The 24,084-nt window shown below is 43.1% G+C and overlaps 1 protein-coding gene across 1 annotated transcript in view; it reads left to right on the plus strand.

Annotated features, from left to right (window-relative positions):
• Nucleotides 1–24,084, plus strand: part of LOC124619368 (ATP-binding cassette sub-family G member 1-like) — a 480,300-nt gene that overhangs the window by 290,632 nt on the left and 165,584 nt on the right. The window contains exon 2 of the mRNA XM_047145693.1: nt 19,196–19,313. Coding sequence (XP_047001649.1) covers nt 19,196–19,313 — 118 coding nt within the window. The remainder of the gene's footprint in view (nt 1–19,195; nt 19,314–24,084) is intronic.

Genomic DNA, 24,084 nt, shown 5'->3' on the forward strand with positions numbered 1-24,084 from the left:
ATGTAAAAAAGGAGATAAGCAAGTACTAGATAATTACTGGGGAATTATCTTGCTTGATACCACCTTAAAACTGTTAATATCAGTAAGCAGAAACAGAATGCAGAATTATGTAGAAACAGTGGAAGAACATCAAAGATTCAGGAAAAAATAGGAGCACAGTACATACTATTTTCGCTGTAAGACGGATTGTGGAGAAACTTATAGATTTTAATAACCCAGCCTGTTTGTGCTTCGTTGACTTGTCAAAAGCTTGTAGTAGGATTAGAAAACAAGATATAATTCAAGCCTTAAGGGACAAAACTGAACAAATGGGTTTAGTGAGAATCATATAAGATATATACTGGTAACAAAATAAGAATTAAAACACACGAAAGATTCACAGATGAAACTGTATTAGATAAAAGAATTAGACAAGGAGACTCATTAAGCCCAATCCTGTTGAAGCTAATAAGGGCCACATCATTGATGGTGTAAGAAAGATCCTGGACTGTAAAATGGGAAATAAAATGGTAAATATATGTTAAGCTGATGATACTGTACTGATAGCATGTAATGAGGGTAATTTACAAAGGTTACTTCACAAATTAATAAAACAGCTAAGCAATATAACACGAAAATTTCATCTAAAAAACCTAAATATCAAAAGAACTGTACGATATTAATTAGGAGTAGATGGTGTGTCGATTACACAATTGATGATCTTATATTATCTAGGGCCTGTTATCGCCAGCTGTCAAGACTCACGCGTGGAAGTGAAAAATCAAGTGACCAAGGCAGTAAGGGTAGCAGGGTGCTAGCAAAATATTGTATGGAGAAACAAATTGATGACAACTAAGGGGATAATAAAAATATATAAAACAATGGTGCGTCCTGGTTTGACATATGCACCAGGAACTAGAGCAGAAACGAAAAAGATAAAAAAAAAATTAACAGCAATGGAAATGAAGGTACTGAGACAGAGCCAAGGAAGCCAAGGAGTAACCAAGTGGGATCGAAGCACAAATGCGTCGATAAGAAAACAGTGTTGAATACAGAATATAAATAAATAAATAAATTAATGTTGATAAGGAAAAGAAATTTGAAGTACCATATGGAAAGAATGGACCCTTCAAGACTAGCCAAAACTTGCAAACATGGACGGCCGCGTTGGGAGCGACTAGCCGGACGACCACCCAAGAGATGGCACAGCAGTGGGTCCAATGCATCCACGGAATGAGGCAGATAAACAGGGGGAACGCTAGTCATCATCCACAGTAGTAGTACAGCGGAAAGTCTCGCTCCACACATGCGGGCACCACATTCTGCCACTGTGGTAATGAAAGCGTCTTCATCACGCCATCTACACATGGATCTACATTCTGCAAGTCAACTTGTGGTGTGTAGCGAAAGGTACTTCGTGTGCCAGTATCGCCTCTCCCCTTTCCTTTTTCAGTCGCGAATGGTTCGCGGGGTCTGACACTGGAGTTTGTTGACCAACTCCTTGATGATTCTGTGCATACTAAAGTAACCTACAGCAAAAGGCGCTGTTCTCCTCTGCACCTTCTCTATTTCCATTACCAGCCACACGCCTATGCTTCTACTAAGAATTAAGTGTTGTTCTGAAAGTTAGTTATTACTGAAACATTGCGATGAAGTGTATACACATCAGAAACACACTTCCCGTCTTGTTTTTGTTCTTTCTGTGGTCTGATATTTTGCATTTTTGATCTAAAATATATAAATGACGGTAAAAGTTACAAATTTCGTGAAACACCGCGAATGCTCTCTCTCTCTCTCTCTCTCTCTCTCTCTCTCTCTCTCTCTCTCTCTCTCTCTCTCTCTCTGTGTGTGTGTGTGTGTGTGTGTGTGTGTGTGTGTGTGTGTGTGTGTGTAACTGAATTCTTGGAAACACTGCTCAAATGCTATTACTTAAGGATAAATAATAAATGTCGTATGACTAGGGCCTCCCGTCGGATAGACCGTTCGCCGGGTGCAAGTCTTTCGATTTGATGCCACTTCGGCGACTTGCACGTGGACGAGGATGAAATGATGATGATGATTAGGACAACACAACACCCAGTCCCTGAGCGGAGAAAATCTACGACCCAGCCGGGAATCGAACCCGGGCCGTTAGGATTGACATTCTGTCTGACCTCTCAGCAACTGGGGCCGGATATTACTTAAGGATTAACACAGCGCTTTTGCAGCAGAGACTCAGCTGTTGGGTTCTGATGTCTTCAGCGCCGTAAAAAGTAAAATATTCTACGTTCAGACAGGCGCGTCTGACATCACTGTTCACATTGGCGTCGCACAAACAGACACTAACTCAAAGTGTTTGGAAACAATGGGTATCACCCATTTACATCTGAGAACGCGCTTAAAAGCTGCCTGCAGAATAGACTTTTGCGGTTACCGCCAGACCAGAGTGCTTGCAAGAATTAGCATAATGCTTTAAAGAAATTTATCTCAGTGGTCAGGGACATGATTCGTGTTACGCGCTCCCTCCACAGCTACAGAGCTTCTCACTGAACTTTAACGATACTGTTTCTCGCGGTATCTCCTCTAGGTGTTGCAAACAACTACTTTAGCCAAGGGGTATAACAATCATTCACCTTCCCTACTGCTGAGCCAATGTTCCCTTTTAATATCACCGGCTACAAGCACTCCAGATAATGTCTTTAGTTTAGTGTTTTATGATACGTATACGGACCACGGTGTATTCGAGGTACATAAATTGATGACTATGAGGAAGGAAATACTTTCGGTTACTCGGCTGTTTTCCGTTCAGTGTTTTAGGCAGCGGCTATAGAAGAAATTTAGAGTAGTCGTTGCACAGATCTATACTATAATGAAACTAGTGGCGCCGGCTAAGACGTGACAAACGAAATAATTTTCTCATTTTCTCAGATTCGGAAGTTGCCTTCAGGTAATTGAACACTCACCGAAAAAAAGTCCCGAAGGGTAAAATTTTCTTGGTAAAGTCACAACGGAGGAACACCTCTTTCAGCCATTATGGTATGTGGGAATCCATGAGAATTACGTCCTTTCACATTGTAACACTCCGGTTTAATCTACTGACTTAACCCGCTCGATCGAGATCTGATAGCAGCCCAAAACAGGTATTAATTAATGTGACCGTGTACCTAATGGGCTGGCAATCGGATTGGACTGCTACGGAGATGTTACATTCCATTTTGTCCTTCTCAAATGCTGTAATAAAGAAATGTCTGGTGCCAAGAAGAACGACAACACAGCTTCATTAATCAACAACCTATATTCATCACAAAAACACAAAGTAAGGAGACAGCCACTGCCTTCATCGTACAGAATTAATAACGGCTAATCTCAGCACAGGCCCTTTAGTTATTCATTATTGTCACACGCAATTTCAATCATTGTAATCCAACACTGCAATCCAACACTGCAATCCAAATGATGCCGGCGCGGTAGACGCGTAATTACAAATATCGGCACAAAAATATCACTGAATCACACTAGTAATTATACTTGTTCACTTTCCCGTATATTTCTAACACAAAAGGGGTTAAACCGCGGCGATGGCCACCCACTTTGTCGGTAATTTCTATCAATTGCTGGCTTCTGCTCAGCTCAGCCCGCCTCGCGGTAACCTACAACACGCACTGACGTGACTCAACTCTCGCTCTCGCGACCCGACACACTAATCGATAGTTGCCCTGTCGACCTGTGTGAGTGCAAACCTAGTAGTAAGGGCCTGCGGACCCCTTACAACATACAGCTTGCGAAATAGCTAGGAAGGGAAATGAGAGCCAGTAACGAGGCTTAACGGCAATAGTTCACGCCAAGCACCATTCAGAAACCGAACAGGAAAGACGAGTAAGTAACGGAGGTGCCAGAATCCCTATCCGCCACGCACCATATGGTAGTTTGCGTAATAAGCATGTAAATGTAGACGTGTCTTCAGAGTCAAATGGAGCGAGATACGAAAGTGAGGAACACACTGAGATGTAGTGTCATGACATAGCATGCCATTCACTCGAGCCGTCCGCTGTGACCGAGCGGTTCTAGGCGCTTCAGTCCGGATCCGCGCTGCTGCTACGGTCGCAGGTTCGAATCCTGCCTCGGGCATGGATATGTGTGATGTCCTTAGGTTAGTTAGGTTTAAGCAGTTCTAAGCCTAGGGGACTAATGACCTCAGATGTTAAGTCCCATAGTACTTAGAGCCATTTGAACCATTCACTCGAAGCTGCAAATGTGCTAGATCGAAACTTTTAATATACTCACCCACAAATTGCGGGAAACACTAAGTGGGAACTAAGTGGGAACTATTGTAAAGATTACCAACTGCGCCCATGCGATAGTACAACATTTTACTTTCTTGAACCACAGTACCGGTATTAACAAGTTGTTACTCAATTACCTTTTACACTTAGGCTGGTTGAAGAAAGGACTTAGTAGATAAAGTTTTGATGAGGAACACGTGTCCGGAAATACATAGTTTATATAAAATAGGTCTGAAGATCGGATCACTTTCGAATATCTCGCTTCAGGCACGCACACGAACCACAAACTGTGATGAGTTCCCTGCGTGAAGTCCTCTCTGTTTACTCTCACTACTGGCGTTATGCTCACTTGTCTGCGTCATGGAGTAGTAAGAGCGACAGACAGGGGACGGGATGGCGGAATACGAGTCTGAAGGTTACAAGGAGTTTGATAATCAACGATGAAGCTGGACACAATGTTAAAGCCGCCCAACGCGCTTATCAAGAACATTTTTCGGATCACAATTAATAAAATATTCTGGACTGTTATGCCGTGATCTAAGGGATTTCGCTTCAAAACCCGACGTTTCGTCCACATCTGCGGAGGACATTTTCAAGGGGGATCGTTCGATTCACGCTCTGGTTCGCTACTCCGGATTTTGAACTGAAATCGCTTATACCACGACAAAATAGCCCGAAATATTTTATTAATTGTGACAATTCCTGCCGTGAAAGTTTACTTTTTACATTTTTCGGATAGCCTCCGTCCGACTGCACCGACAGCTGCGAGAAACTGGCACGTTCGCAGCTACAAAGTGTTCAAAAAATTCCTGAACATTCGTAATTTCGCGCCAGTGGTGTATTGGATCGAAATGCGCTTGGTATACCTACACAAGCCTGTGTTCAATGTGTAACTGCCGGGAGTTTCATTGTTGCATGTCTATCAGTTATTGTTCAATAGTATATTGAGTAGAACGTTGTGTGCCGCGCGGGATTAGCCGAGCTGTCTGGGGCGCTGCAGCCATGGACTGTGCGGCTGGTCCCGGCGGAGGTTCGAGTCCTCCTTCCGGCACGGGTGTGTATGTGTGTCCTCAGGATAATTTAGGTTAAGTAGTGTGTAAGCTTAGGGACTGATGACCTTAGCAGTTAAGTCCGATAAGATTTCACACACATTTTCAGAACGTAGTCTGAGTCGCACAGTTTGCGAATTTCGAGATGGCGGAGTTAGAGGAGCAACGTGTGTGGTGCATTGAATTTTGCTTGAAACCCAAGAAAAGCTTTACAGCTGGCAGGACGAATGTTAAAGATGACCGTTATTCAGGACGCCCTTCTACCGACGAAGCTCATTTCAAGAACGGCAACGAAATTGTGCGTGCCAATCGAAGACTGACTGTCAGAGAGATTGCAGAAGAATGAAACATTTCACTTGGGACATGTCATGAAATCCTGACACAGCATCATGGGATGCATCTTGTTGCCGCCAAGTTCGTTCCGCCGCTCATGAGTCGAGACCAGAAAGATCTTCGTATCGCAGTCTGTGAAGAGCTTTTCGATAGCACAAGTGAGAACTAGATGTTCCTTAAGAGAACCATAACTAATGATGAGACGTAGGTCTAAGGTTATGGTGCTGAGACCAAGGTTCAATCTTCACAATGGGTCGGGAAAGGTTTTCCAAGACCAAAAATAGTTCGTCAGATCAGGTCAAATGTCAAAGCCATGCTAATAGTTTTCGTTGACTTTCAAGGATTATTTCATTATGAATTCGTGCCCACGGGGCTGCGTGAAACAGGGCTGTGGTCTGAAAGGCGACGAGACAATTCATGGCTCTTGCATTATGAAACCACACCCGCAGACTCGTCTGTGTTGGTGCGTAACTATTGCTGCTTCATCCTCCGTATTCTCCAGACCTGGCCCCTGCAGACTTTTTTTTTTATTTCCAAAGGTGGAAACGCCGTTGAAAAAGACGAAGATTTGTAACGGTAGACGAGGTAAAAGAAAATTGGCAGACGGCGCTTCACGCGATCCAGCAAGAGGCGCACCAAGACTGCTTACGGAAGTGTAAACGGCGTTGTGAGCGGTGTCTCAGTTGTGGAGGGGAGTATTTCGAAGGGTACCATCCACAAAAGTAAAAGGCAAGCGTAGAAAAAGTTTGTTTGCAAAGTTCCGCAATTTTTTGAACAGAGCTCGTAGCTGGGTTGACTGTGGTGCTTCGCAGACGCGCAGTACTCTCGCCTTTGAAAAGGACGTCCATCGTCACATAGAAGGGAAACCGACGAAGAGTTCTCGAAACATTGCCCACGCCGTGGACCTAACCCAAATGAGTCTGATGTTCTGCATGACCAGCAACTCCACGCTTGTCACCGGCAGAATGTGTGTGCATACTTTCACTCCAGCAGATTTTCCACGACGTGTCGATTTCTGTACGTTGCTGCAGTGTGTCGACAAGTCCAGATTTCCCCGCCGCGTTCTTTTTACGGACGAAACATAACCAGGGAGACTTTTCTGTACGGCTGTAACAGCGACATTCGGTATTTCAGGACGACAAAAATCCTCAAGCCATACATTCACGTGGAATTCAGCAACCGTTCGGGATCGGTGCGTGGGCTGGTACCATCGATGGTCGTCCTACTGCGCCGTTACGCTTTTCCGTGCCACTTAACGGGTCTCAGATACTTGAAATTCCTGCAACATGTGCTGGCAGAGTTATTAGAAGAGTTGCCACTGTTGGTCCGTCAGCAAACACACTACCGCGCGTTTTGCATGTACAAATGAGATGTTTCTAAAATTTTCTTTTATTAAGTTTAATACAGAGTTAGTGTTGATATGTGTCTGGACGTCAACACGTGTTTGTTGTCAGAAATGGCTTTCTGAACACGGCTGTTTTCTTGCATATGAGTAAGGCATTGGTTGTGGTTGTTTATTCTGATTATTGTCGTATCCTGTTCCACGTTTGTAGACTGTTGGTTGTGGTGGTTTAGGTGGTCTACAAATGTGGAATGGTTTATTTTATACTGCCAACACTTTATGTGTTCTTTACACATTGCATTAAAATTCTACATCTAATGCAATTTTGGCATTCAAGTTTGTATATTCCTCGTCCCTAGAATTTATCCCTCTTGTTTGTTGGTTGGGTTAAGTTTGTTCGGAGAGTTGTACAGTGTTGCACACTATATGGAAGCCCAGTATCTTTAGTATATCTACAACTCTGTGTGTTAATTTATGTGTGTAATTCATCTGCTTCTTTCTCTTGTCATTGTGTATGGTGTTATGTGCATTTGTGAGTTTGGGGCTTACGAGTTTCCCTGCGTTCTGGATATATTGGATGTGTTACGTTTATTTTGTATTAGTGTTTTGACTGAGTCTGTGTTTTCGTAACACCATGACATGAGGGTTCAAATGCATTTATTCAAAAAGCAGCCTGTCACTTTAGTCACTCATCCAAGCAGAGGGGTAAATAGTATAGCACTCTCATTGAGGGTAGTTGTATCCTATTGCAGTTAACCGTTGTTTAAAGGTATTTTTCCCCACTCGGTGGATGCCAAGTGTAACACTATCACGGTAGACAGGGGAATGAATGTTAGAAATACCGACTGCCACAATATGTACAGGGGAACCCACTGCGATGCTACGTGTGGTTCACAGATGAAAGTATAGTGCGTTCGCCCCCTACTGCCCTAAACTGAATTGTCAATTTGCTTACCTCGCGTTTCGTAGATGTTGCTCCAGTTGGTTCCTTCTCCGGCGGTCGTGAGCTCTAAGGATAGTGTAAAATAGTTCGTAATAACGTGACAAGTGGGCAGGTTCAAAAGCTCAGCATTAACAAGAGACGTAAAATGTTAGGATGCCAACGAATTTTATTTCACCAATTGCAAAAATTAGTATAACGATTCTAGAGCCAGACTATCGTTCTTATTTATAATAAGATTCCCGATCATTAGTTATTAGTTCCCGAGCAACGAAAAAGTCGCAAAAATGCTTCACACCCTCTTAGAATCAACATGAGATCGTACAGATATGTTTTTCGAGGCAACTTTAACAATTAATTCCGACTTTACGCAGATCTGCTTTTCATACATTAGTTTGTCTGTTGCCATCTAGAAAACTGATCATAGACTGCCTTGGATTAATACAACATCGCACAAATTCGTCATCCTCATCCGAGGCAGTTTTTTCTTAACAAACTGTTCCTTTTTTATATGAGGTCGTATTTTATACACGGATTCACATAATACCTCCCCGAAAACAGATCGTAGACTATTAGTGGGCTACCTTAGCAGTCTGTTTGGTCCATCCTTTCCACTAATAAGCTACGTCGGCAATTAAAAGTTACATTTATTATTTCCTGATGAATTGAGTGATATTGAAATTACCGTTAACAAGTTCTCAGCGCAAGAAACATCACCAGCATGGTTGGAGCGTATATTAGTATTTAAACAGTAAATATAACTAACAAAAGTTGTGCTTCTTGGCGCCCAACGTGTAGGGTGTATTGCCACTGTGTCTCTCTGCCAGAACGATACTGCTCTTGCTCGCCCGGCCGTTCCCACGTCATGCGACCATCTGGCGCGTCGTTCGATGACCCTTCTTTGTGCTCCCACCTACTCGTTAGCATCTCGTAACAGAATCTTCCTATACTGTGCCTTAAAACATACCAACAAAATGTCATGAACGTGGCCAGGGTGCGGCATAATACTCATTGTTCCTAGCCTGCCGGATGTCGCCGAGCGCTTCTAGGCGCTACAGTCCGGAACCGCGCGACTGCTACGGTCGCAGGTTCGAATCCTGCCTCGGGCATGGATGTGTGTGATGTCCTTAGGTTAGTTAGGTTTAAGTAGTTCTAAGTTCTAGGGGACTGATGACCTCGGATGTTAAGTCCCATAGTGCTCAGAGTCATTTGAGCCATGCTAGTTGTTTGTCTGATTGTACTCGTTTCTTTTTTACAGTTCCCCTTGTTGAGCGGTTTCCTGTTTATTATACATAATATGCGTCTCAGTGCCCAAAGCTTCTTGTTGTGGAAAAGGTGTATGGCACAAAAATCGTGTTTTATTCCATTGCGATTAGACGGCCTCGAAGTAATAATTATCAGCATATCATAAAAGGTCGTTCAGCTTCCTGACAGTTCACTACTTGACAACGCAGAATGGCAATAACGGCAGTCAGTGGCGAAGAAGTTGTTGAAGACAGTCCACGACGTACTCTTCTTTTTCCTGGCCTTTTACCACATCTTCACCCTGTCCGGCATGCCAGTCTGAATTTGGCAATGTTAATGGTGGAGGGTAGACAGATGCCCCCCTCCCCCCCCCCCCCCCCCCACCACCACCACCACCAATCCCACTCTATGGTAGAGTTTTTGTACCCCATCTTTCTGTGTCTACTGCTGTCCCATGTTAAAGTCTGAGAACGTTTTAGAAATATTTGTTAATCTTGAAACTGAGGCGGGACTAGGTACCAGCCCTGTATCCCTGTATTAACTTAGTCTGATGTGGGGAAACAACCTGAAAACCACATCCAGGCCTGCCGGCACACAGATCCTCGTTGTTAATCCGCCAGGTGAATTCGATGCCGACTGGGTACGACTCCCTAAATCCATAAGCGGCGTGCTAATGCGCGCAGTTGTCAGGGCGGGTCAGTCGACTAGCTGTCCGCCCCCCGTAGCTGAGTGGTCAGCGCGACAGAATGTCAATCCTAAGGAGTAGGCGTCACGGTAGCTCAGCGTGTTCGGTCAGAGGGTTAGCTACCCTCTGTAAAAAAAAAAAAAAAAAAAAAAAGGAAAACTGAGTGAATGGATCGACGTAGAACCTAAACGAGTGTCAGCGGTCGTCCGCCCCGAACAAATTAAACGACTAATATAGATCAAACTGAGATTTTAAAAAAAGGCACGGGTTCGAATCCCGGGTGGGTCGGAGATTTTTCTCCGCTCAGGAACTGGGTGGTGTTGTCCTAATCGTCATCATCATTTCATCCCCATCGACGCGCAAGACGCCAAACTGGCGTCAAATCGAAAGATTTACACCCGGTGAACGGTCTACCCGACGGAAGGCCCTAGTCACCCGACATTTACATTTTAGTCCACTAGCTATTGCGCACAGTTTAAGAATACGTCTTGGCTCTCGGCCGGAACGATTTCAGAAATTTACACAACAGTCCCATTGGATACGATCCTGTTGCATTATGTCAACCACATTCGTATTCGTACATGCCAATTTTCTTATGATGGAAGAACCGACTGCTAGTGCAGCGATCTGAACACGAATGCTTTGAATGAGTAACTTCTCATAGTCAGTGTTCAGTCATGCAGAATTTTTAACGGGCGCCATATTCGCCATTAACTGTAGAAATTATTTATTTCGCTATTGCCATTTTCTAAGTGATACTGAAAAAGATTTTGATTCAGTACATGTCAGACTTTAACATTCACCGACATGTATATAGTTCATCGCCAAAAATAGGCCTTTTCACTGTAGAAATACAGCAGCGTCAGACGAGTGCGAAGCTCTGTACTTCGGGAGATGATATCAATTAGGCGAATTTCTAACAAACATCATTTACGTGATAACTTTGGTAAGAATTCGAGTCATTGCACGACGTACAGAGCTTCGCATTCATCTGATGTAGCTGCATTTCTGCAGTGAAAAGGCCTATTTTTGACGATGACATATACACATGTCAGAGGATTTTAATCTCTGACATTTGCTGAAGCAAAATGTTTTGCAGTACCACTTAGAAATGACCCAAACGCCGAAACTGTAATAGTGAAATAAACAATTTCTGCAGTCAAGGACGAATATGATGCCCTTTTAAAAAAACATATTTTAATGACCTTAGTGTCAAAGAAAAACTCCCGCACAGTATAAGCACCTCGATATGATGTGCTGTTAGTTCCGCCTGACGTCAGTCGCTTTTCCATGAAAAAGGTAATTGGCCCATCACTCTTGCTAGCACGTAATCCGTTCTCTAACCAGCGTACTAATGGCTATTTCCTTTCTCCAAGAATCAAATATAGCTTCTTCTTGGAAAACAAGTTTAATTTTCTTCGTTTTAAGTAAATTTCACACAGTTATTATAAAATCATATATATTGAGAGCGTCCTTAGACAAAGTTTTAGTTTACGTACGTAAGTCACAGGAAGTCTATTCGAATTCTTGTGGTCGTATTTAACGGAATACTGCCAGCAGAATGAAGTGAAGTGATGGAGCACACACCTTCATTACTACACCAACGTCACCTTATAACCCTTAAACAACGTAGCCGCAAATCTACAGTCCAGCTATTTGACACAACCGATGGTGACTCGTAGTTACGTGAGGTGAGGTTGGTAAAACTTTGCGTCCCCACTGGTGACACTCAAGAGCAGCTAGCTGCGCACGGGCAGCAGTTTTCAGTCTCTACGTCCCTTTCATATCTATTCCCCTACAATGATCGGTAACAAATACTGTATAACACTAAACAGCACAGTCACACCACAGCCATACACACAGTGCGCTTGTGTACATGACACACGCCGTCAGAAAAGAAGAATGGTTGTAAGTCAATGTTTACGTATGTGCCACGAAACTTCATTAAGATGAGTTCGTTTGCTCAGTTGCGAAATAATGGATAAACAATATGGTTTGTAACGCCGCAAAATCTCAGGAACGGCTCTGAATTTGTAACCTGTGTCTGATGCTCAATGCCTACAGGCACCCGTTTTTTAACATTTCATAATATTTAATTATTCGAGGGTCTAACATCAGTTAAAAGGTTTGCCAGTAGCCCAACAAGCTCTTTCGTGTCAGTGAAATGCAGACTCTCTTATTTGTTAAAGCTTATTGTGTTGGCGTGTCCTGAGTTTTCCTTCATTCCCCTCAGTCACTGCAATTGAACACGGATCTAATTTCTCGTAAATGATCACACCATCGTACATTACTTATAAAGGGAAATAATTGGCATTTTCGAATGATAAACATTCATCACAGTTCTCTGCTTCATAATGCGGATACTAAGGGCGATCTGCGGTTGAAATCCCAGTAGGACCGTTATTTGGTGGTCTAAATCATATAAGAGGCAGAGGATCCTAGATTATGTATTTTCAGATAAAAAGCCAATGGTCGCAAATAAATTTTTCTGTCTGAAAAGACAGTCCCTTTGAGAAATATTCAGGTATTTACCAACCGCTAATGTTTCATAAAAAAAAAAAACTGTCTACTGTGACGGCGGCTGTGACGTTACTTTGGAAAACAATACACAGTCGTCTGTGTTATGTCCTCATGGACGCTTCTTCCCCTGCCGCGTTGCACGAAATTGTTAATATATGAAGTAAGACAGATATTTAGTCAGGCAGAAACGTGAACTCCGTTGTAATACACGATTTTAAAAAGTGGCGATCCCTACTTTGAACATTTGTTATGTACGTAGGGTGTCGCTGTAATATGTAAGTTGTTTGTGTCAATAAAAAATAAACTTTAATTTCTGGGCTGTAGTTCCTTATCTCGAAGTACCTACATCAGGATTCTATATCATTCGTAAAATTACAACAGTAAAGGTATGGCGCAACCGAAAGTTTGCTGTGAGTTTCTTCTGGGGTGAATTCGCGAATGGTTTCTTCTGCTGCCACAGCCGTTTCCTTGCTCTTCGTTTTCCAGTTCTGTTCGATGGCGATGAGTCAATAAAATTTAACTTTCCTTCCTCTTTACTTTACTCTTTTTGTTGCGCCGACAGCCCCTCTGCTAATAGGTGTTACAGATCGTGAGCCATGCCGCAATACGTGTAGAAGTAACGATAACAAAAGAAGTGAAAGTGCTGTAAGAAACTAAAAGCATTAGACCAAGCAGCACACTGTCAGCCGTGATTACGAGAGTTGCAGGCAGGGCGTTTGGCCGTCTAAGAGCTCTACGTCACGGTAAGAGTTCGGTTAGTTGGCGGGACGAATATTTTGTCACAGGAAAGTGTGCTAGTCAGAATATCGCAATCAGTGTCTGGAGCGGAACTGTTAATAAATGCTAATGTGAAACGCCTGCCTGATAACGACCTTCTAATGTCTTCTTGATCAGTATCTTAGGCAGATAGATTTATTAGCTTCTTAAGTCACAAATGCACAATTTTCGATAAAGCCTTATGTTAGCTTCGTGTACTTCGCTCAGTGGTTTTCCAATGAGTGGATGTCGTAACAAGTGCGTTTCTGGAAGGTCTGCTAAATACCTTCCAACAGCTGCCATAACGTCTGTGTAGAGAGAGACCGCTTTACAGCCTCAAACGTGGGGAACAGCTGGAAATCAGTGTTCTAAATTTGGTAAGAAAGGTAAAAACAACAGTAGGTACTTGAAATCTTTGATTCCCTATTACCTGAGCACAATTTATTGTTCTGATGAAGGTGGTGTCTTATTTGTCTTCCGCTGTATAGATCAGAATAACTGCGTAGTAATCTCAGTTGTTGTTCGCCCTTTTCAAGATAATCAACGATAATACAACCACATGCATGCGAAAATACACTGTACGTACGCTTTCCAACAGGTGAAAGTAACTTCGTCTTCCGTAGTACATGGCCAAAGGCTTCCAAATTATGCTCTGATTGCTCTTTCGTTTCTTAGGTGACATGGTGGATACAATATTTCATCCACAGGTAACCAATCAGCGCACAAACAAGTCAGGTTCCTTTTAGATTGCTGCGGAATTAATATACTCGTTTGCATTTTACTAGCACAAAGACATTTCATTAATAATTCTTTGCGTAAAACGCAACGTATACTATTTACGACGCCCCTACACCTTCATCTTTCTCACGCACTATTATTCACTAATATTTCAACTGTAGTTGGAGCTTCAAGAGAAGTAAGACACTTTCCAGAAATAAAATGAGGATCTTCCAAGTTCTCGCTACCCTTGGATTAATTTCCGCTGGCCATAAACGGTTCCAAACAATGAATTTTCCAACAATGTATTTAATTTGAACTAAACACGAACTATGTGATTAGCATGAAAACAAGTTGACACCTTACATGAGATACTTACACAACAAGAGAACAGTTTATTATCAACCCATTCTTTTTGTCATGTCGAGAACTTTCCACACTGGTCTTGTCAGACAGATATGCGCTGGCCCGAAAGAGAAATTACAGGGTGAAATTAATTTCAGTCACATGCTTTAGTCCTCACCCAGAAACGAAAAAGTGTAAACTGCCGGAGCCGGCGTACCTGAACCAATCGATACATCGCTTATTTCTTCTGGTTACATTCACCCTGTTTACATAGGGCTCCAGAACCGGATTTCAAAAAACGGAGTTCCCAATACCGCTTCTGGATGGTCATCTGAACACTTTAAAATCGATTCTGAAAATCCGATTCTAGTTGCCGGTTTTCAAATTGCGCACTCAATTTTCGCTCCCATGTAAACGCAGTAGGTGTTTAAAAGTGCTTTGGCTGTCAGGTCTCGTCTCGTTCTTAAAAAATTTCGGCTAATATGGATGGAGTGGCTTTTTGTACAGTGAAGGATAAGTAGAAATGTTAGACTGGAGTTGTTTACGCCTAGTCAAGTTGAAGAATGGTTCAAATGGCGCTGAGCACTATGGGACTTCACTTCTGAGGTCATCAGTCCCCTCGCACTTGGGACTACTTAAACCTAACTAACCTGTGGGCATCACACACACCCATGCCCGAGGCAGGATTCGAACATGCGACCGCAGCGTTCATGCTGTTCCAGACTGTAGCGCCTATAACCGCTCGGCCACCCCGGTCGACCCTAGTTGAAGAGAGATAGTGATTGTGTTGACTAAATCAGAAACTGTAACAGCTGTTTTCCAGGCGCCATTTTTTACTGACCTAGCAAATCCGCTTCAGACCGTATCAAGTAAACATGATAGCGATAAACGGTTTTCGAAACTCGGCTTTCGTCTTTCGGAAGATGTGGCTATTTAAACGTAGTGATTGCTGCTGACACAACAAATGTTGAATACATAGACTGCGTCCTGCATATATCTTAGCAAACATCGTTGTCAATATCTTAAGAACGTTGGGTGGTGCCTCTCTAAAATAAAAGTAAATGGAATATAATAACAGAAAGTATTTAGAAGCCAGTTATTGGTCTTGACCATCAAGGACACCATTATGGACAACAGAAAAAGTTTTCTTAAAAAAAATGTATTGATATAAAATAGCGTTGAGGACACGAGAAGTCTAATTTAAAATACATAAAAGACGACAGTAGGTAGTTCCTCTTGTCCAATTTGAAGAGTCCTCACACAGTGTCCTGTTAAAATAAAATGAACCAAAAAAGAGTCAAAACGGCATTGAAGGCGAGTAATTTCCTTGTGCCTCTAAGCTACGTACTGCAAAATAAGAAAGCAGTAGATTAACGTGTAGATTATATAGCGCAGTCCAAAACACATTTGCATGGACGGCAGACTATGTATTCAATACCTGTCGTGTCAGTAAGTTGGTTTCAATATTTTCCGTTATAGTCAAACGTTTTACTAAATCGGGATCATGCTATTTTTAAGAAAAGTTTCTGTTTTCTGTCTAGGGTAATCTGAAGATGCATTAAACAAGGCGAAATGCGTTATTAGCTAAATATAAAATAATAAAGCCTGTTTTGCGTCCAAGACTGTACAGCTCTTTAAACATGCATCCTGTAATTGTTTATATGCGCTCTCAATTAAATGTAATAGTGTCTATAGTTTTAAGGTTTGTAACCTAACGGTGCGGTATGTTATCTCCTAGATTTCAAAGTAACAGTACGTTGTGTACGTCCAATACGGGTTTAAACGAGATACGCGGGAAGTCGTCACACGCTACGAGAAGTTTCCTTCACGCATCACAGCAGGCACGTGCTTACACTGCTCCTGCACCGTACGAGTGAACGTCACGATCAGCTGATGATTACAGCGAATGGCGCGTCGGTCGACGTCCGCAAGATGCATCTACCGCACGTGCTCAGATTCGCCACGCCATCTTCGTCGGTGTCTTGGAGACGGACGAACAGCCGCCAGCGCACTAACGTCTGGGACTAAGACGTGTGCTCATCGTGTTGTCATGTAACGGTTCCAGATTGTCCCTCGTGATTAAAGTACGTGTGGAGTAGTATCTTCATTAAGCGCCTACGACCTCTGAAAATTTTCAGTTCACCGAACAACATATTACTCATCCCCACAACAAGAATACATGGTCAGTTTGGAGTGCTATAGATGGTCGCACACCCTGACTCTCCACCGCTGACGTGTGTGAAATGCGTGAAACCTGATGACTCGACGTGGAGATGCAACAGGACGGAACTATTGTCCTTGGACATGTCCATGACAGTGAATGAAGTTGCCAGATTTTTTGGTGTCTGTCCAGTACGTCTTCAAGGAATGGTGTACCACCTGCAGCCAGGTATCACGGAGTAAGAAAAGTGGTCGTAAAAATATCCTAACCGACAGGGACTGGAGATGCGTATCACACCTTCCTAGTGACAATCGATTTCAAGCTGAACGGAATTGCTGCTGCTAGTGAATGTGTTTACGTCAGAATGAGTTCCAGAGCGAATACTGCGAAGCGGTCTGCATGCAGTGCAGTCGGGTATCTCGCAAGAGTGCTTAATCAATGTTGCATGGTCTGATGAATCCCGATATGTTCATGTCTATGGGAGGGCGCGAATCCGTCGCTTTCCAGGGCAACGACTCCTCGACACCCGTCCTGCGGGACGGAGACAAGCTGGCGGCGGCTCTGTTAAGCTTTGGGGACCATTCACAAGGCATCCATGGGCCTAGCGGAGCTCTTGCAGGGCACCATGATAGCCAAGGAGTATCGCTCACTTGCTGCAGAACACGTTCACCCCTTCATGACAATCGTGTTTCCCGAGAGAAGTGCCATTTTTCAACATGGTAATGCTCTATGTCGCAAGACCAGGAATGTGATGGAGTGAGTCGAGGAACATAGTGGCGATCCAGTTGATGTGCTGACCCCCACACTCTCCAGACCTGAATCCGATCGAACACATCTGGTATGTGATTGAACGTGGCGTCACACGTCGTAGACCCTCTCCCTTGAATTTACGGTACTTGGGTGACCTTCGTGTGCAGAGATTATGCCAACTCCGTCCACAGACCTACCAAGGGCACATTTCTTCCATGCCACGACGCGTCGCCGCTGTTATCCGCGCCAGAAGTGAACATACAAGCTATTAGATGGTCATTTTAATTTTCTGGTTGATCAGTGTATATTGCTTTGAACGGCCTGTGAGTTTGATGGAAATTTCTTGCTTTCTTCAGACAGCACATCGCACGGTCTGTGATGGTATGCAGCTCACATGAGGGCGGTCCATATCAGACGGGATTGACAGAGGTCATCGTTTATTTGACAAAAGGGAAGGTTAGTCTAAAGTGGAACTAAAATCCAAGTAGTGGCTGCGACCACTGGAGCACTTTCATACGATATACAGTATATCTGTCTTTATACGATATAATATATGTATCTTCATTAAAACTGCCTTTTGGCCTAACTCATCGACAGAACTCTGAATACCGTGTCACTGCTTGTCTTTATTCTAATTTCTGAAGCTTTATGCGGCTACAAATATTGTACACATGAGAAAGTATGTTGTGTCAAAAGTACAATACAAACGTAGGACTTAACCATATTATTCTGTGATCGCGAAGGCAAAAATCTATGTAGCGATGTAAGTAGCTGTTGTCTCCATGTCTCATACTCAGCGGTGCGGGAATATACTACAATATAATTTGCAGAAACCTCTGCCACGCAATTAACATTTTCTCGCTGAGTATGAATGGAACCGTATTTCGTTTCCGTGACTCTCAAACTGGTCGTGATATTGTCTCTCGCTTTCTCTCATTTGACATTAGGATCTGCAGAATAAGATACATTGAGAGAACTGGGGTAGTCAAGTGGTTATGTCATCTTTAATCTCAGCTGACATCGTTATAGTAGATCAGTGCGTTTAAGACAGCGTGTACGATACAGAATTTCTCCGTGAGTTTCAAAGATATTTAGCGTGAACGAAGCAGTGTCCTGGGTACGCTAATATTCCCCTAAATTAAGTTAGATGCGTGCATCATAATCACTGAACCATTACCTGAGACAGCGACTCATGACTCATTAACGAAGTAAGTAAAATTTTCCGCATTACACAATCACACAACAGTATCTGTTAAGCCGGCACTGGTTCTTAATTACACGGAGTACTGAGGTGAGAATTCTTGTAGCACCGTATACATCTTTTATGCCAACAAATTATTATTAATAATAATAATAATAATAATCATCATCATCATCTCGTCGTCATCGTCTCCTTCAAATGATTTGACGTTATAATCACCTGCTTCAGTCTTTATCATCCATGCATGCATCCATCCAAACAATGATGATGTTAACAGTTGCCTGCGTGTTATAGGCAACCATTAATAGCATCATCGTTTGCCTTGATGTTGTAACCTGTATGACTCCTAAGATCCGATGATGGCGGCTTTAGTTTCGCCGAAACTGGTAATCATGGAATAAAAAGAATTCCTGCGATCTTGGCTATCAGTTAATTGTGTTACAAGCATCTAGATCGCTCCCACAAGAGCACAATGTGCTCCCTGCAAGATAGTATGCCTTTTGTTTACGTCTGATGATGATTCTGCACAAGTAAGGAATTTCCTATATGTTGGGCATCAAACTTACGCTTTAACATAAAGGAAGGAAACAAGTGCCACTGATTTAAAGTTCTACATGCGTGGATTTCCCTCTCGTCTCGTAGCGGAGTGTATGCTGTATCCAGACGTAAAACACTGTTACCCTCGGCTGTCACTCTGATAACGACTGCTGACATCCATAACAAAGCAGACAGTTACGTTACGTCATCACTGGCGGCCACCCAATATTCTGGAACGCCGGTTCTCTGATAATGGCTCTGATGACATTGAGGCACCGCTACTGGTCGTTAGAGGGCTGGAAACAGTACCTGTGTAGCTGTTGAGTCGAATCTCGAACCTGTCCGCTTAAGCGAGTCCTTTTTTGTTTTGCAGAGACGAAGATGGTGCTACAAGGCATCTCTGGCCTCTTCAAGTCCGGAGAGCTCACCGCCATCATGGGGCCATCAGGAGCGGGAAAGACTTCGCTACTCAACATTCTCACCGGCTTTCAGTACGTATGCTCACTTTCAGAAGCCGAATTTTCAATAAACGAACGTGCTTTCCTTTTGGAAATCTGTCATAAGAATAAGCATCACCAGATGCAGTACTAATGTAGATTAGTTTTTCGTTTAGTGTTGTTTGCGTGATACATCAAGATACATGTGTGTTACTCAGCCTTCTAATGTACAGGATGATTCTAACTAAATTTTCAAACCGCTTTAGAAATAACACCACTGGTTAGAATCACTTTAAACTAAAACGGAATATTATCGGAGAAACGGGAAAACGTATGACAGAAGAAAAATAAGTAGTTACAAAATGTAGCAATAGATGGCGCTGTAAGCATCATAATAGTGGTAGACTACAAATGACAATTGAATCATACAACAACGCCTAAGGTCTACGTTTGACGTTAAACAAACTGTACTCAGCCGGCCGTGGTGGCCGAGCGGTTCTAGGTGCTTCAGTGTGGAACCGAGCTACCGGTACGGTCGCAGGTTCGAATCCTGCCTCGGGCATGGATGTGTATGATGTCCTTAGGTTAGTTAGGTTTAAGTAGTTCTAGTTCTAGGGGACTGATGACGACAGATGTTAAGTCCCATAGCGCTCAGAGCTATTTGAACCATTATTGAAACTGTGCTCAGTGTGTGTGGATGTACAGGTGTGATACTGTTACGTAAGCCCATCCACCACGACAAGGCCATATCAGATGGGATGGGAAAAATCGGTTTTCAATTGTCCTGAGGCCGAAAATCGCATAAATAGCATCACTCACATCGGTTTTTAATTGTCCAGAGGGCAAAAACCGCAAGAAAAGCATCAATCAAAATCAAATAGGATTATTAATTTCCTTGTGACTGGCGCAAAACATGTTCAACACTCTGTCCACCGTTTTATGCAACAAGTTGAAATCGTGAAACAGCATGTTCCGCAACTGATCGAAGTGTTTCGGGAGTCACGTTCAGAATATGTTGCGCAATGCGTGCCTTCAATGCAGCTAAGTTTGCAATCCGAAAACTGAACACAACATCTTTCAGATAGCCCCACAGCCAGAAGTCACACGGATTAAGACCAGGTGAGCGGGACGGCCAGGCGCCAGGGAAATGGCGGCTGATAATTCCAGCATTTCCGAAACGGCAGCTGCAGCAGCTGCTTAACTGGATTGGTAATGTGCGGATGTGCGCTATCTTGGATAAAAATGATCCCAGCAACAGATGCACGCTGTTGGAGAGCTGGAATGACGTGGTTGCTCAAAAGACGCTCATAGTGCTTGCCAGTGACGGTACAGGTAACAGGACATGAAGCACCTGTCTCTTAGAAAAAATATGGTCCTATGGCAAATGATGCTGTAAACGCGCACCACACAGTGACCTTTACAGGATGAAATGGTATTGGTTGATTTACATGTGGATTTTCCGTTGCTCATATTCGACAATTCTGTGTATTGATATAGCCTTTCAGATGGAAGTGGGCTTCGTCTGTCCACGAAATCTTCCACGGCCAATTATTGTCCACTTCCATGTGAGCAAGAAATTCTCAAATGTATGCTGGCGGGTAACAGGAAGTCACTCGTGCACGTGGGTAATTTTGAATTTTTTTTGTTACACTAAAACTCACACCCTAAGATAAAAATATTAAGAACAAGTTGTAAACACATCAACTGGCGACGGGACGTTTTCGTCCAGACGGCGGTTTTAGTCGCTTCGAAAATTCTAGCTTTTCTAATGTTAACGTCTACGTGAATGGGTCTAAAACTTATTTCAGTCTAAAGCAGATAATGGCACTCAAGAATCTGTCAATTAAGACCAAACTTAAAGCATACAATGCCGTGATAGTGCTACGTCTGGGACAGAAACCCCAAGAACAGCAAAGCAGGATGAAGAAAACTTGTGGGGCTTCGAAAGAAAAATTGAGAAGGATCTTTGGGCCTGTCCAGGGAGGGAGCTCATGGAGACGTAGAAAAAACCAAGAACTGTATGAGCTGATGAGGCAATCGAACATCGTTCAAAAACTGAAAGCGCGGAGAATATGCTTGGCAGGCCACATTGCTAGGATACCAGACACCTCTTGGGCAAAAGCCGTACTTATGTGACGACCTAATGGTACCCGTCCAATCGGAAGACCCAGAAAGCGATGGGAGGGTGAGCTACAGAAATATCGTTGCCAGCTAGGAGTCCGTGACAGCTGGATCCAAAGTGGACAAGATCGCCATGTATGGAGAAGCATTGTGAGGTCGACGCATGAACTACAGGGCCCTCGATCGCCGATTTGATTGATGATGACTATCTTAATAGTGGGCCAACGACTTAAATGTATTTCTGCAATTTTAGTGGACAGTCTTCTTTGAACTGTGAGGCATTGCAACATGGTAGACAAATGCTGTGCATTAATGTACAGTATTATGGAAATTATGCTACAAAAAGTTTAGAAATGGTATAAACTTACACTTAAAGTTTGCTGGAAGTCGCTAATCTCATTCTCAAATACTGGATGAATAAAGTCCTGGTATTTACACACCGTCAGTTACACTGGCCCGAGACAAACACAGATGCTAACTGTAATATTTGTCTTGTTGTGTTAAAGATGTAATAAATGAAAACGTCATTTCTGATGCTGAAGTCTTGCTGCATCATCGTTCGGTGGACGTAAATTTTGTTTTATATAGAAATCTGTCCTTCAAGTCTGAGTAACTTCGTACCAGGTTACGACTTAATGTATACTCCGCATTGTCAAAACCAACTGTAGATTGATGTCTCCAGTGCAGATATGGCTGTGCACGTACCGTGCTAATGCACGCCCGGCGCGCTCTCTTAAGCCGTCGGCATACGGACCGTGCTGTCGAATATCAAAGTTGAGCGTGCTCAGTTTAACGTACTGCTCAACGCTCAGGAACGATGCGACTTGTGCATACGGTACGTGGGTCCCAACGTGGTATACGCGATCGCAACGCTCTTCAGCGGCAGTTGTGGGATGTTTCTAGTTCGTAAATCACACTGTTTACTCAACGGGCGCGCGTAAAATTTCCACATTTGCTCTGTTAAAACACACATTTCCTGCACTGTCATACCCTAGTGACGTTGTCCGATATTTAACACACACAAATAAAAACTTCAGTATCCATGTACATGTCTTAAGACAAATAAAACCCTAAGGTCATTCTTACTTGATCACTGTTCCTAGCCAGTAGCAGAATCTTTACGTGTGAATTACGAAACTTAAAAGAAAAAGGAACAAAATATCTTTATACAAGTAGCGCAAGTTGTCCTGTAGATTAAGCCAATCGAACAAACTCACTCCGCAAAAAATTGTGAACTTACATTTACATAACAACAAATATTGTAGTACATACTTACATTTAGACCGCCCCGATAGCTGAGTGGTCAGCGCGGCGGTCTGTGACGCCAAGGGGCCCGGGTTTGATTCCCGGCTGGGTCGGAGATTTTCTCAGCTCAGGGACTGGGTGTTGTGTTGTCCTCATTATCATTTCACCATCATCAGTGGAAGGCAACGAGAAACCACCACTGGAATCACTTCCCTAGAAGCTCATGCGGTGGACCTCTCTGACGAGGATTTCCCCATGACTAGACCTGCCGTAAGGCAGAAAACAAAGTTAGTTAGTTATACTTACATTTAAATGGCGCGCGGTGTAGCCGCACGGTCTAGGGCGTCTCGCCTAGTCGGAGGTTCGAATCCTCCCTTGGGCATGGGCGTGTGTGTCGTCCTTAGCGTAAGTTAGTTTAAGTTAGATTAAAATAGTGTGTAAGCCTAGGGACCGATGACCTCAGCAGTTTGGTCCCAGAAGACCTTATCACAAATTTCCAAATTGCATTTAACTAATAATAAAGCATCGGAACCTATTAAAAAGGCGAATGTTAGGGGAAAAAAATTTTAGATGTGGCGAGACGCCAACCATCATCATATCACGCGTGGCGTTGGGGATCATGAACTCTACTCACTACACTAAACAGACAAGTCATTAGTTGCCAATCATAACATGTTGCCACTTGCTAAAAGCTTTAATCGTAGCTATGTTACTAACTGAAATTTAATTGTAACAAATTGTACCAAGGACAATGTGTTTTTGGTGGATCCTCAGTGTGCCGCTGCCTTTAAATGGCATGCTCTCATAATACGCAAGAACAATAATTCTTTTGGCACGAATGTGATGTTCGTCGTTATTTTATTGCAACGAATCACTCAGTTGACAACGGGTTTTCGAGTGATTCTCAATTTTCTGGTGCTCAGAAACGGGATATATACTTATAGGCTTGCACTGAATGCCAATATGGCGCCTCACAGCTCTGTGCTGAAGGGAGATGGCGTGCGTGTGACGTAGGTGGCGTTGTGCCATCTGGTTGGTCAATGCTCAGACGCACGCTCAGAGTATCTGACATGCTAGATATTGCTCTGCATGTTCGTAAAGACTCCAGAATGTGCCATGATAGAAAGTGCATAGGCCTACTAACAATTTGTTACGGCTGTGCAATTTGTTATGGGGTACAATAAAATTAAAAATCATGTCAAAATCATAATCAGTTGCATAAGGCATCACACCTTGCATGAAATGAGCATTGTTACGCAGAAGAGACTAAATCCTACAAACAAGCTGTTATACCATCTCTGTCGTGAACTGATCTTAAATTTAGTTGTACGATTAGTAATCAATAAGACTTCATAATACCAGATTCCAATAGAAGATGCAATTCTCATTAGTGCGTACACGCCCAGTTGTGAGTTCAAAGGCTTAGAAAAGCATTTTGTCTGCTGAACTGAGCGAGGGA

The sequence above is a fragment of the Schistocerca americana genome, chromosome 6, assembly GCF_021461395.2.
Source record: "Schistocerca americana isolate TAMUIC-IGC-003095 chromosome 6, iqSchAmer2.1, whole genome shotgun sequence".
NCBI classification, from domain to species: Eukaryota; Metazoa; Arthropoda; class Insecta; order Orthoptera; family Acrididae; genus Schistocerca; species Schistocerca americana.